Source organism: Lactuca saligna, chromosome 2 (genome assembly GCF_052625555.1).
Source record: "Lactuca saligna cultivar CGN05327 chromosome 2, ASM5262555v1, whole genome shotgun sequence".
NCBI classification, from domain to species: domain Eukaryota; kingdom Viridiplantae; phylum Streptophyta; class Magnoliopsida; order Asterales; family Asteraceae; genus Lactuca; species Lactuca saligna.
The window spans coordinates 149,852,704-149,866,381 of NC_136418.1; the positions used below are offsets into that span (position 1 = coordinate 149,852,704).

The following is a 13,678-nucleotide window of genomic DNA, read 5'->3' on the forward strand; positions in this document are numbered from 1 at the left end:
AACTAAACGCTAAAAGCTTGTAGTACCAAACAATGTCTTCTGTTCAAAACGGAACGTTTTGTTAAACACTAAAAATTAAAAGCTTTCAAACGCTCTTAAAAGCTCCATACCGAACAGATCCTAAGTCATTTTCCCATTTTATTTTGATCCATTGACTACAATATTTTGTAACATGGCTTGCTTTCTTCCTGGCTTCCTTTGTAGTTTGTTCCTATTAATAAACAAAGCCACTATCGTACAAATCTTCAAACCAACCCCATATTCCACTCTATTTTTAGAGGCTCTGTCTCACTGGGCACTGTGCACTGCAGTTCTAGTAGATCGACTTTGCTTTTCCTCCTTTTCAGTTTCGTACTTCTCTGTCAAATCTCCTCACCAAAATCCAACAAATATCGCCATTACCGACTCACCAAGCTTTCTAGGAAAATGTCGATGCACGCAAAGACAGATTCGGAGGTCACGAGTTTGACGGCGTCGTCACCGACAAGGTCTGAACCGCGGCGGCCGGTGTACTACGTCCAGAGTCCATCGCGCGACTCCCACGACGGAGAGAAGACCACCAACTCCTTTCACTCAACGCCTGTGCTCAGCCCCAGTGGATCACCCGGCCGTCAATCCGGGAACTCTTCCTCCACCAGATATTCCGGCTCCCTCAGACCCGGATCGAGGAAAGGCAGCCAACATCAACATCACCGGAAAGGAGAGAAGGGATTTGATGCGATCGAGGAAGAAGGATACAACGATGAAGTTGGTCATCGGGGGATTCCTCGCCGGTGTTATTTTCTGGCGTTCGTTGTCGGTTTCTTCGTTCTCTTCACTTTTTTCGCTCTCGTTCTCTGGGGCGCTGCCAGACCTCAGAAGCCCGTCATCACCATGAGGGTAAATCACTAAATCTTCAACTCTAATTTCTAATCTGTTCAATTGATTACGAAATCCATGTTACTCGATCTCATATGATTTATACTCATAGTTGATTGGATCAAAGATCAATTCGGTATGTAATTAAATTTCATCATCACTGTGGGCTTTTCACTTTTGCAGAGTATCGCATTCGATCAATTTGCAGTTAATGCTGGGGCAGATGCATCTGGAGTTGCGACAGAGATGGTGACTTTAAACGCCACCGTGAAGTTCAATTTTCGCAACCGTGGAACCTTCTTTGGGGTTCATGTATCATCCACACCACTCGATCTCGCATACACCGAGTTGACTTTAGCCACCGGAACTGTAACAAAATCTCAACTACTCCAATGATTTTAGTTTCAAATGATTTATGTGTGTTATTCAAATCTATCTAAAACTCAAATGGGTATCAATTTACAGGTGAAGAAATTTTATCAATCAAGAAAAGGTCACAGAATAGTGAGTGTGAACGTCCGAGGTGTACGAGTACCGTTGTACGGCGGCGGACTGAACTGGAGCAGCGAGAACGGAAAACTTACAGCGCCGTTGCCATTGAACCTAAATTTCACGGTGAAAGCTAAAGCTTACGTGTTAGGTAAATTAGTGAAACCCAAGTTCTACAAAAAGGTTTCGTGTGCCATTGTTTACAATCCAATCAAGGCCATTAATAAGCCGATTTCTCTGATGAATTCTTGCACAGTTGAGTAGGCCAGGGAAATTACTGATCAGGTAATATTTTCGGGAACTGACTTTAAGCTCATTCATTCATGCATAAACACAAACAGTTGATGAGCAGATTTGCAGTTTTGTCCTTTATTTAAAAATTAAAAAAGTAGAAAAGAAAAATGAAATTTCGTACAGCTATGGAGGAAATTGGAGCGACAAATTAGTAAATGATCACAGCGTGTGATGTGAAAACAGAGTCGGTGGCCTTTGGGAACTATTTTATTATACGGTGGTCGGGGGGTGTACTATATTTTGATTTCTTGTGTTATTTATATAAATTGATGTTAATGGGAATATTTATTTATTTAATATATATTATAAATAGGATTGTCTTTTGGCCATGTTCGTTTTGTTTACTCGTAAAATTGTCTTCTTCGCTGTCTAGGTCGTCGACGTCTTCGTCTAGCTTGGTCATTGCATTTGATATTTCTAATGCAATTTCTTATTTCATGTATATCTTGAACGTTTACTTTTGTATTCAAGCCAAATGATACTTTGTAACAATTCCATGTCATCATTCAAATACGTAAATATTTATTTTTTCTTACCATATTCCTTTGCCACTAACAAAAAAATAATAATAATCTAAAGCTACGATAGAACCTTCGATATTGTATTAAAATGACTATAATAAAGAAATTATGGTTTGGTTCCTTTTTTCTTCATGAAGCCAAAATTTCTAAATTTTACTAAATTCTTTAATAGACATATATATCCTAAAACTGGACCAAATATACTTTTCAAATCTCTAACTAGAGATACCGGTTCATTTATGTTTCTTTGAAGTATTATAAAGCTTAATTGTCTCATCACGATCTATGCACATTAATCGTGCGCTAGTTAGCGGCCTTCTACAAATAGCGGTTTATTTTAGGGGTTAGTTTTTGTTGTAGTACTATTAAGCTCGAGGGAGTGGTGACAAACTTCTCATGGTTTATGTAGACGTCTCATAGGATTTGCCACATTATATCAAAATTGTCATTTAGGTTAGATGGAGTGGAGACACGCTTGCCACAGTCCATATAGGCGTCACACAAAATTTGTGATACCGCATCAAAATTTTGTTATATATAGGACATGAGTTGTCACGTTTGTCATGTTATTTTTTTAAAATTAATTTATATTAAAAATAATCAATTTAACCAAAATATTTTAAACTAAAATTTTATTAAATTTCAAAGAAAATTACAACAAATATATATATATATATATATATATATATATATATATATATATATATATATATATATATATATATATATAAACACACACACACACACACAAAACATGAAAATTAAAATTACCGAACCTAGATAGACCTAAATGACATCTTTATCGGAAAATTGACTGTCTAAATCATCAATCGGTTTTGCGTATATATATATATATATATATATATATATATATATATATATATATATATATATATATATATATATATACACACACACACACACACACACACACATACAAAACATGGAAATTAAAATTACCGAACCTAGATAGACCTAAATGACATCTTCATCGGAAAATTGACTGTCTAAATCATCGATTAGTTTTGCGTTAAGATCGATGTAGTCAACGGTCCATATATATTATGTCAAGTCTTTATGAAGAACATGATGGGTGTTGCATCCCGATTTTCAAGGAAAAATTTTTATTTTTTTATTAAAATATGTTAGAGTATGATTACATTGTGCGGAAACATGCTGCAAATGCGCGTGTGTATAGTCGAATTTTACCCTTCTCACGAATCACTGAAGTACTTGATAACCATATTTATTCAACTAGGTAACCACAAGGATTGGTGAGTTCCTCAAAATACCATATACCACAATACATACATATATATATATATATATATATATATATATATATATATATATATATATATATATGATAACTCGTGATCTGCAAAATAAGATGTGTATCTTGGAATACGCGGGCATATAGGTTCCCGAACTCTTTAACTGTTTCACCATCATCCCTTAACTAAATCTACGTGGGTCTATAGGTTCATGGACTCTTTAACCATTCTAACATCAACCCCTACCTAAATCTAATATCACAACAATTACACATATAGAGAATGCACTTTAGATTCTACTGATGCAATCACATTTATACTTTCTACTTTACTAGTCCACACTTATGCACATAAAGATTATACTACTAGCTCTACTCTACTCGTTTCCTATCCTAACATACATGGATATATATATATATATATATATATATATATATATATACATGGATATATATATATATATTATAATACATGGTATAGTGAGAAAACTCACCTGGACAATTTCTTAAAAGATTAACAGCTTCCTGGGCGACCCTACTAGTCGGCAAACCGCCTAACGAGTATTAACCTATAATACTATTACTTATTAATCCTTATGATAATATGGTAATGAAAGCTAGATCTTTCACTAATCCCAGTGAATACTGAGAGTTCTATCAAACAAGGATGAACCATGTCGGACAGTTAGGAGGCAAGACCATTTTAACATATAACCTTTCTGAAATCCAACAATCAAGCCAACATGACCATTCTAGACACATCTCCCGTAAGTAGATCAATTAATATTATGACAGAAGTTATTGATAAATCTTATTTATATATTCATAACAATGACTGTGAATATAATTATAAGTTACACTTCAAAGCATAGTAAGTGATGCCTAACTTACAGAGAGTTTCAAGCAAAAACTAGGATGTATGCTGGCATGACTTTGATACCGAGCATTTCTACTCCATTGGGCTCTTAGATGCCTCAGGGTCTCACTACAGAAGAATTCCTCAAACACTCGAAAGTAGTTCTAGAGGTTGACTTTAAAAAGAAATGTATGAGAAATGGATGTGAGAAATAAAGAAGCTTGATCCAGTATTTATAGGGAGAATTCCATCATGCGCGCCACACACTTGGTCGGTCGCGATGACGTGGCATTGTCTGAGTGGTGACATGTGTTGGCAAGTTGGTGGTGTGTCAGTGCGCCTCATGCACCTTGTCGGCGCGCTCACCTGAGCGTGGGATTTTATGATTTTCCAAAAAATCACATCTTCTTCATACGAGCTCCATGTTCGGTGTTCTTTATATCAGCACGTAGCTATCAACGAGATCTACATCTTTCGTTTAGACTCCGTCATCTAGTTCTCACTTTATTTTGAAATCTATATTTTTAATAGGATTAGACTGTTGAATCCCGTATAAAAATCATAACGCTCTCATGCAATATCCTTTATCGATTGTCTTCATATCGACAGGTAGGTATCGACAAGATCTTCAATTCTTGTTTAGACTGTTTTCCCAATAATTGAACGATCCTAATTTAAGTTTTTGTGTCACACATTGCTCCGCTGCAACTTTTAGAAATCATAACTTCCCCTTATGAAGTCAAACTTGGACGTTCTCCGTACGCACACTCTTGGTTTTGTGATTACTACGATTTTTGTTAAGACTATTTTTCCTAGATAGTCTTCTATCAAAGACGTTTATTTACGTGATTGGTCGTTTATACTATAATGCGAAAATGTGGTGTTACAATGGGTCTCAACGTCATGAACTAAAGTACTCATCGTTTCCAATGTCAAAGGCTTATGTCAGTGGAACAATCTCGTTTTCATTATAATTACATATTATATTTCCTTCGTCTTCAAGAATCATATTATGCAATATGATACAAGTATACATCATATCGTCCATTTTCTTCTCATCAACAAAAAGTACAGTGTATTTAAGTATATGCCAACGTTTTTTAAGAGCGTCAAACGCTCGTTCAACATCTTTCCTTGCTTTCTCTTGAGATCTCTTAAACTTCAACCTTTCTCAATCATTAGGTCAAGACAACGACTTCACAAAACAAGCATGCTTTAGATAGTTCCTGTCCATACGATAATACCTGAACCTATATGACGTTCCATGCACATCAAACAAAGAATCTAGTGTAGTCCTGTAATACATGTCGTCGAATAATGAAGACATGTTAAGAACATTTATGTCATTAAGGTAACAAAACTAATCAAATAATGCATTCCATATCCATAAATATTGTGAAGCCACCACTTCAAGTATGAAAGTTGTATAACCATGATCACCTCAGTTGTATTGGCCTTGATGTACATTTGGCCAATTGCCCCATTCCAGTGGAGGCAATCTAGTCTTGCTAACATTCCAAGGAATCCGTGCACATCCGAATGATAAGCATATAAGTGTTAGACGTCACTACCAGTAGATTTGCATAAGTATCATGGACCATACAATCTCACGACATACTTACAAAATATGTGAAGGCTTTGTCGTGCAGTAAGTCCAAACATCCTAAGATTTTCATCTAGTGCATCGGGGGAAGTGACATATGCTAATTCATGAAGTGCAGTGATGCATTTTTTTTAAATAAGTAAAACCAATTGTACCTAGCATATGCTTGTTGTTGAAATTATGGACACCCTGCCATGTCGTCGTTGGCGATATACATAAACATATTTTTGTGCATATGAAACCGTCGACGAAAATAAAATACTTGAAAAGTCGCATTTTCTTCAAAATAATCTTGCATAAGGCATTGGTGAGCCGCCTCACGATTTCTTTGTATGAACTTTTTTTTCTAGAGAGCATTATCGGCATTTTGCTAACGTGGTTCTTCTATCTTCTGTTCAACCTCTTGAATGACTTCTATGGCCGATTCAAACAACACATCAAACATACCTGCTAACGAAGAAGATGAAGATGTCATTTTTAGAGAGAGTGTAGAAAAAGATTTTGATATGGTAAATGAAAGAATGTTAGGTTCTATTTACACTTTTTTTTTAACAAAAGAGTCATTCATTGGTGGAACGAATGCATTCAATGTAACATCTGGTTTCTCTAAGGAAATTTTTTTATAAATAATTCTTCATTTTTGGTTGATCACGATGTAGTGAAGGCTCACCACGACGTGGCCATGCTAGAATCTTCACAGGATTTTAATGCGCCCCCACGACGTGGCATTCTTGACCATGACATGGCGAGCGGGTAATATGTTAAACCCTAATTTCTCAGGTATTTAAAGGAAAGATGGTGGCTAGGGTCCCCCCCTCCTTTGGCCTCCGTCACCCTTAAACCTCTAAGTTCATAACCCTAATCTGCTTTGAAGCTTTTGAGCTCATTTAGGCCTTTATGGGTGATTTTTAGCTCCTTCTTAAAGAAGAAGACACAATCAGTGTATTGTTTGGAGCAAGCAAGCTTCTTTCCATCATCTTATGTTATTGTTGGACATTTGTAAGCTATCAAGCTGTTACCTTTCTCTATCAAGCATGCTAGATCTAGGTTTTTGTTCTTATTTCTTCATGATGGGTAGAGTGGAATGCATGGAGTCCACAAAGTTGGTAAACTTATGGGTTATTAAGGTCCCATTGCTATCATATGTTTTAGATCTTGAGTTTAATGCTATTTTGAGTTCTATACATGAGATTTTTAGTGGTATAGCTTCGTTTTGACCAAAGTCGGGATCTAGACTTGTTTTGGGCATGTATGTTTGAAAAAGCAATGATCTTTGGAATATTTTAGACCTTAGTAAGGAACCGGAACCGGTTTCTGTGATTGTTTTAAAACATGCATATCTTAATCGTTTGAAGTCAGATTGGCATCAGGTTTTTTCCGTAGTGTAATTTATAGTCTATACATGATTTTAGACTATAATTTTGTCATTTTCGAGTTTATATTGATTGACTTACAGTCTCTCAAAGTCGGGATATCAAAGCTGGAAATTTTATGTTTTCAGCTTTTTGTATTCTGTGATTGTTTTAAAACATACATATCTCATTCATTTAAAGTCGGATTGGCATGAGGTTTTTTTTCAGAGTATAGTTTATAGTTTGCACATAATTTTAGACTATAATTATGTCATTTTTAGGTTTACATTGACTTATAGTATCTCAAAGTCGTGATGTCAAAGCTGGAAATTTTACGTTTTGAGGCCTTTAGGAGTGATCACGGTTGAAGATAGTTGAGAGAGGATGGGGACGTTCACGGCTGGAGCTTGAAGAAGTGAGGAGAAAATGAGTGAATCCCATATATGTGGAGGGTGGTTCACGGCCGAAGCATGGGTTCACGGACGTGAACCTAGTTTACGACCGTGAACCACCTTTGATGGTGTTCCAGGCTCGAGTGCAAACTATTGATTCCAAGATAATGCTTCCCAACATTCAACCCTTGAGTGTACTTGGTTTAGAGACCCTTAAAGTGACTCTAAACACAATAACAGATAGTAGAAACGAGTCTGCCTTTTGTTTGATTGAATTGACTTTCAAATAAAGATTTCGGGTTGTCACACTATAAACCTTAGTTTATTTTCGAAAATACCAAAGAAAGGTTTAGGATTCCATACCTTATTTTTATTATAGAAAATAACAAGGATCCTTCACTTGTAGATCTCTTGAAAGAAAGCACCACAATTGTCATGCATCTAATGGTTCACACCCAAACTAGCAAGAATGAGGCTTAAAAGAGAGGAGGTAGGAGAGTAGGACTTTCGACTATCTCTTAAGGAGAAGGAGTGGTCGAAAATAAGAGGCTTAAGGGTCTTTATATAGTGGCACATGAAACCTAGATAACCCTAATTTGAATATTAAATTAATATTTCAAATAAGGTATTTATCCCATTCCTTATTTATCCACATGAGATATTCTAGAAACCCTATAATATACCCGAAAACCATCCATCCCAAGGGTTGGAAGGTTCTGGAGCCTTTTGTTCAACTATTGAACAATTTCACTTTAGACCCTGCAATTTTAATTAATTACATTATTCCCAAAACTAATTCTAATTAATTTCTGATCAATTATTAATTAAATAATAGCTTTTCTAATTAATATATTATTTTTATAACACATTAATAAACTAATTATTTTAATTTATTAATCACATAATAAATTAATCTCTCTCTCAAAGTCATCCTATCCAATTTCTAGGTTTGAGGGCAACCCAAACGGGATGTGCTATTATCAATTCAAGTATACACCAATTATAGTTATGGGCTTAGAAACCTAATCCAACAATGGTATCCTCGGTTGGACCAGGACTGTTGGAGCCAATAGGGCAGGCGAGCTAGGACAACTCTTGTCAGATAGACCCTCGTTTAGGAGTCGCGTAGTGCGATTATGTGAGGTTATCAACCTCAACAACTAGTTGGAAATATGGTATGTTAGTAGATTAATAGGTGAGAACGAGACCAGGGAGGTCTCGGTTGCATCAGAAACGTAATTATGAGACAACAGATGAGCCTGAGATGGTGCCCGTAATTAAGACTCGTGTTAGGAGTCACCTTGTTATCAAGTGAAAGGTTTTCCATAGCAATGAATGGTCATGAATTCTGTTTACTGGTGGAAACAACAATATATCCAGGGTTGGAAGGGTTTATGGTCAGTTAGATTGCAAAGTGGAGTCGAATCGGCAGTGATTCATAATTGTCTGTATGTCGAGGAGTCAGACAAGGTTTGGGAATTTAGATTTCGGGTATAGTAGTGTTGGGTGTTCTTTAGTGGTTAACACTAGTGGGGTAAGGATTCGTTCTGCTTCAAGATATGAGAGCCCTTCTAAGGTTGGGTTTGATTATAGTTTTGGGAAGTTGTTGTATGTATGAGTCAACTTCTCAGTTCGTATTGTGGTTGTGGGAGTATCGTCCAGGTTATCGGGCGTCTGGAAGGTAGTGGGGAGTGATTACTATGACGAAATGAAATTCAAGTAGGGGAGATTTGTAACATTCGGATTCTCCAAGGAAAATTTTTTATAAATAATTCTTGAGTTTTGGTTGACCACGACGTAGTGAAGGCTCACCATGACGTGTCCATGCTAGAATGTCAGCGGGACTTTAATGAGCCCTCAAGACGTAGCGTTTTTGGCCACAATGTGGCGAGCGACTGAAATGTTAAACCCTAATTTCATGGGTATTTAAAGGAAAGAGAGAGGCTAGGGTCCCCCCTCCCCACCATCCTCCATCACCCTTAAAACTCTGAGTTCATAACCCTAATCTCCTTTGAAACTTTTGAGGTCATTTGGGCCTTTGTGTGTGGTTTTTAGATCCTTCTTGAAGAAAAAGACTCCGTTGGTGGATTGTTTGGAGCAAGCAAGCTTCTTTCCATCATTTTGTGTTGTTATCGGACCTTTGTAAGTTGCCAAGCTTGTACCTTTCTCTTTCAAGCATGCTAGATCTAGGTTTTTGTTCTTATTTCTTCATGATGGGTTGAGTGGAATTCATGGAGTCCATTAAGTTGGCAACTTTATTGATTATTAAGGTCCCTTTGCTATCATATGTTTCAGATCTGGAGTTTAATGTTATTTTGAGTTCCATGCATGAGATTTTTAGTGGTGTTGCTTCATTTTGACCTAAGTTGGGATCTATACTTGTTTTAGGCATGCATGTTTGAAAAGGCAATGATCTTTGGAATATTTTAGACCTTAGTAAGGATTCTGGAAGGTTGGGAGGAAGGGGCTTAAAATATTAAGGGCTAGATCGGCTAAGCTGCCAGAACCAGGTTCCCACGACGCGGTGACTGGGGAAGTCCGACTATTTTGTCGTGAAGCTCCCACGACATGACATTGTGAGGCCACGACATGGTGACCTGTCCAACTAACGTGGACCATTGACTCTGACCATAATTTTGACCAAGTGTAACTTAGGGGTATTTTTGGTATTTTGAGCAGTAGTTTAAGACTTAATCCCGTGTTGATGTATAAGTGACTTGTACAGTCAACAGTTGGAGCTATGATCCATTCAGCTATCTTTTCAACGGATTGAGATGAGTCTCCTCACAGTAATTACGGGTCGAAGGCACCAATGCCGACCCATTGGATTATCTTATAGTATGCTAGATGTCTTTGTGACTCTTGCATGTGTTGTTTATGTTTGTATGTATACCCGGTGGGGCCCAATGTCAGGTGGGCCCTGATGAATGTATCGGGCGGGGTATGTTGAATGTATCGGTCGGGTCCCTGCATGACATGTATGGTATGTGGTATTTTCGGAAACTCGCTAAGCTTTGTGCTTAAGGTTTATGTTTATGGTTTCAGGTACTTTTGGTTCGAAATGGAAGAACCCAACGTGACAGCACAACATCCCCTAAAGTTTAATTCTATGTTGATAATTTTTACTCTAATGCTTAAATACTATTTTTATCTTGAATGGTTTTGAGAACAATTTGTTATATCAATTATTGTTTTAAAAATGAAAACTTTACCTTGGATTTTCAGGACGTTACATTCAAACTCGGTACAATCTCGTCGGGTACCAAAGTCGAGTCGAGCTTACTAAGGTGGTGGCACGGTGTCATCGATTCCACCTTGAATTTGCCTAGCCTCACCGAAGACCACTTTGTTGAGCCTTACACGACGTGGGTTGACACGCTTGCCATGCTAATTAAAAAAAACAATTTATATAAAAAATCAATATAAACAAATTATTTTAATAAAAACTATAATTTTATTAACTTGAAAGGAAATCACAACACTTAAAAAACACAATACACTTGAAATTAAAATAGTACACAAGACAACTAGAGTGATGTTTGGTTCACAGAATGTTGCTAAAGGAATTTGAATTGGAATTAGAAAAGAAATTTGTCAGGAATTTGAATCAAATTCCATATGTTCTTTGGTTGGCAGGAAATGGAATTAGAATTAATTCCAGATTTTTTTCTGGTTGGCAGGAAATAGAAATGGAATTCATGTAAAATAATAAAATTACCCATTTTCCCAATTTTCTTATTTTTACCATGTTTTTTAACTTATATGTAAAGATACATTATATAAATTATAAAAACAGTTAAATTTAGGCGGTGGTGGCAGTGATGGTAGGGGCGGTGGTGGTGACAATGATGGCGGCAATGACAGTGGTGGGTGGCAGTGATGGTGGTGGCGACGGGGTGGGTGATAGTGGTGGTGACGTTGATTGTGGTGGAGGCGGTGGTGATGGTGATAGTAGCAGTCGCGGCTGGTGGTAGTGATAACGACAGTGATGGTGTTGGTGGTGGTGACAACGTTGGTGGTAGCGGTTGATGGCGGTGGCGACGTTGGTAGTAGTGGTGGTGGGGATGATGGTGATGGTAATGTTGGTAGTGGTGGTGGGTGATGGCGGCGTTGGTAGTGGTAGTGGTGGGTGATGGTAGTGGTACTGGTTGAGGTAACGGTGTCAGTAGTGGTGAGTGGTGGTGGTCGGTGGTGGCGACGACGGTGGTAGTGGTGAAGGCGGCTCGGGAATGGTTAGTGGTGGTGGTGGGTAGTTGGTGGCGACGACAGTGGTGGTGGTGGTGGCGGTGGAGATGGTGGTAGTGGTGGTGGTGGAAATGGTGGTAATTATGGTGGTGGTGGTGGTCGGTGATGGTAGTGGTGGTGGTAGTAGTGGTGTTGTGTTTTTTGATAAGTACAATAAGTATTTTTGTAATCTATCACATTCGTAGATGAGAATAAATGTTTTCCATCTAACTTTGGAAGGAATTCACTTTCCTCCATATGATGGAAAATTTATTTTATTTAGAAATCATTTTCTTCCATTTAAGTCCAACCAAACACATGCATTCAAGGGAATTAGAATCATTTTTCCTTAAATTTCATTCCTTTCCTGCCAACCAAACACACCCTATAAATTAAAACACACAAGCCATTAGATGAGAATGAATGTTTTCCATCTAGCTTAAAGTCGACGTCATTTATCGCACCGCCTCACAATTCGCCAAAATTCTAGTGGGTTGTTAGTTTATTCACGGAAAATCTCAAGAGCATTCACTAACAAAATAATTTCATTTTCATCATGCTCAGCTTCATACATCACCATATAAAATACATTGTTAAGCTGAATTGAAATTTCCTTTGTAAGTCTTCATTTGGAGAAGACTTGATCTTTACTTTGAGATAGACCGATTTTGCGGTTGTGTTTTTTTAGCTACTTTCCCCCAGAAAGTAGTTGTAGTGATGTTATTGGTGATTGAGTCTTCTGTTATATCAATTCATGAACGAACCTATATGATTTTTTTCATCAGTTAACCAAACATGAACATGTTTTTAGCTATGAAGTTTTGAAGAAGATGAAAAATAAAATTAAAAGAATTGAATTAAGAATGTTTGAATGTGGTGAAGAATGAAGATATATGTGATTTATAATAGAGAATAGAACGTTTAAAATTTGAAATTAAAAAAAAATAGTTATATTTTTAAAATAAGGTTTTTTTTTTCTTGAAAATTTTGTATTTTTTGAAAATGAAAATTTGAATAAATGGTTAAAAAAGAAAAAAAAAAAAAAAAATCTCATTGGCAGCATCCGTTACCCACCGAACTCGGCATACCAAATTGGTGACGTGGTTCTTGCCGAAGCCAGTTCGGACATGGACTGCCTATTCTGCCCAGCCTTAATGCCGACAATTACCGCTGTTTACTGCGATTTAGGGTAGTGCTATTGCGGTTGTAGCGTCACTTTTTGGGTTCATGCATTTGACTGTTTCAGTTTAATGAAAATAAAGGGATTTCTTTAGAATCCGTTGGGCTAACCCAAATAAAATCAGATTTATTTTAGCCCAAATATGTATTAGATTTTATTTTTCAAACATAATTGAAAAAAAAAAAAAAAAAAAAAAAACTTTCAAAGTATTTATCTTTCATATCGAGCATACGACGTACATGAGTCGACATCCCACCATTGACAACCTCAAACTTCGGACTTCCTCCCTTAGAGTTAGAATATTACATAATAAGTTTTAATTTATGTTATATATTTATATGTTTTTTTTTACGAAAATAATTCTATACAGTGTTAATATTCTAATATATATAAATTATATATAATATGAATTCTACGTAAAATATAAAAAATATTATACCACACTGAGTATTACGATCTCAAATAGAGGTTGCTGGCTAATAATTTGATTTTCAACCGTGATAGTCGTATAGTTCATGTTACAACCGGACGAAGTTCCTCAAACACTCTTAAGATCATATACAATATTTGTACACATTGTCGTTTGAAATATATATATATATATATATATATATATATATATATATATATATATAT

General features: G+C 36.5%; 1 protein-coding gene across 1 annotated transcript; it reads left to right on the top strand.

Annotated features, from left to right (window-relative positions):
- The first annotated feature begins 222 nt into the window (after positions 1-222).
- LOC145032048 (uncharacterized) lies at positions 223-1,755 on the top strand. Its single transcript, XM_078980718.1, has 3 exons — positions 223-879; positions 1,042-1,227; positions 1,324-1,755. The coding sequence occupies exons 1-3, from the start codon at positions 427-429 to the stop codon at positions 1,609-1,611; spliced, it is 927 nt and encodes a 308-aa protein (XP_078836844.1). The 5' UTR covers positions 223-426; the 3' UTR covers positions 1,612-1,755.
- Positions 1,756-13,678: the final 11,923 nt, after the last annotated feature.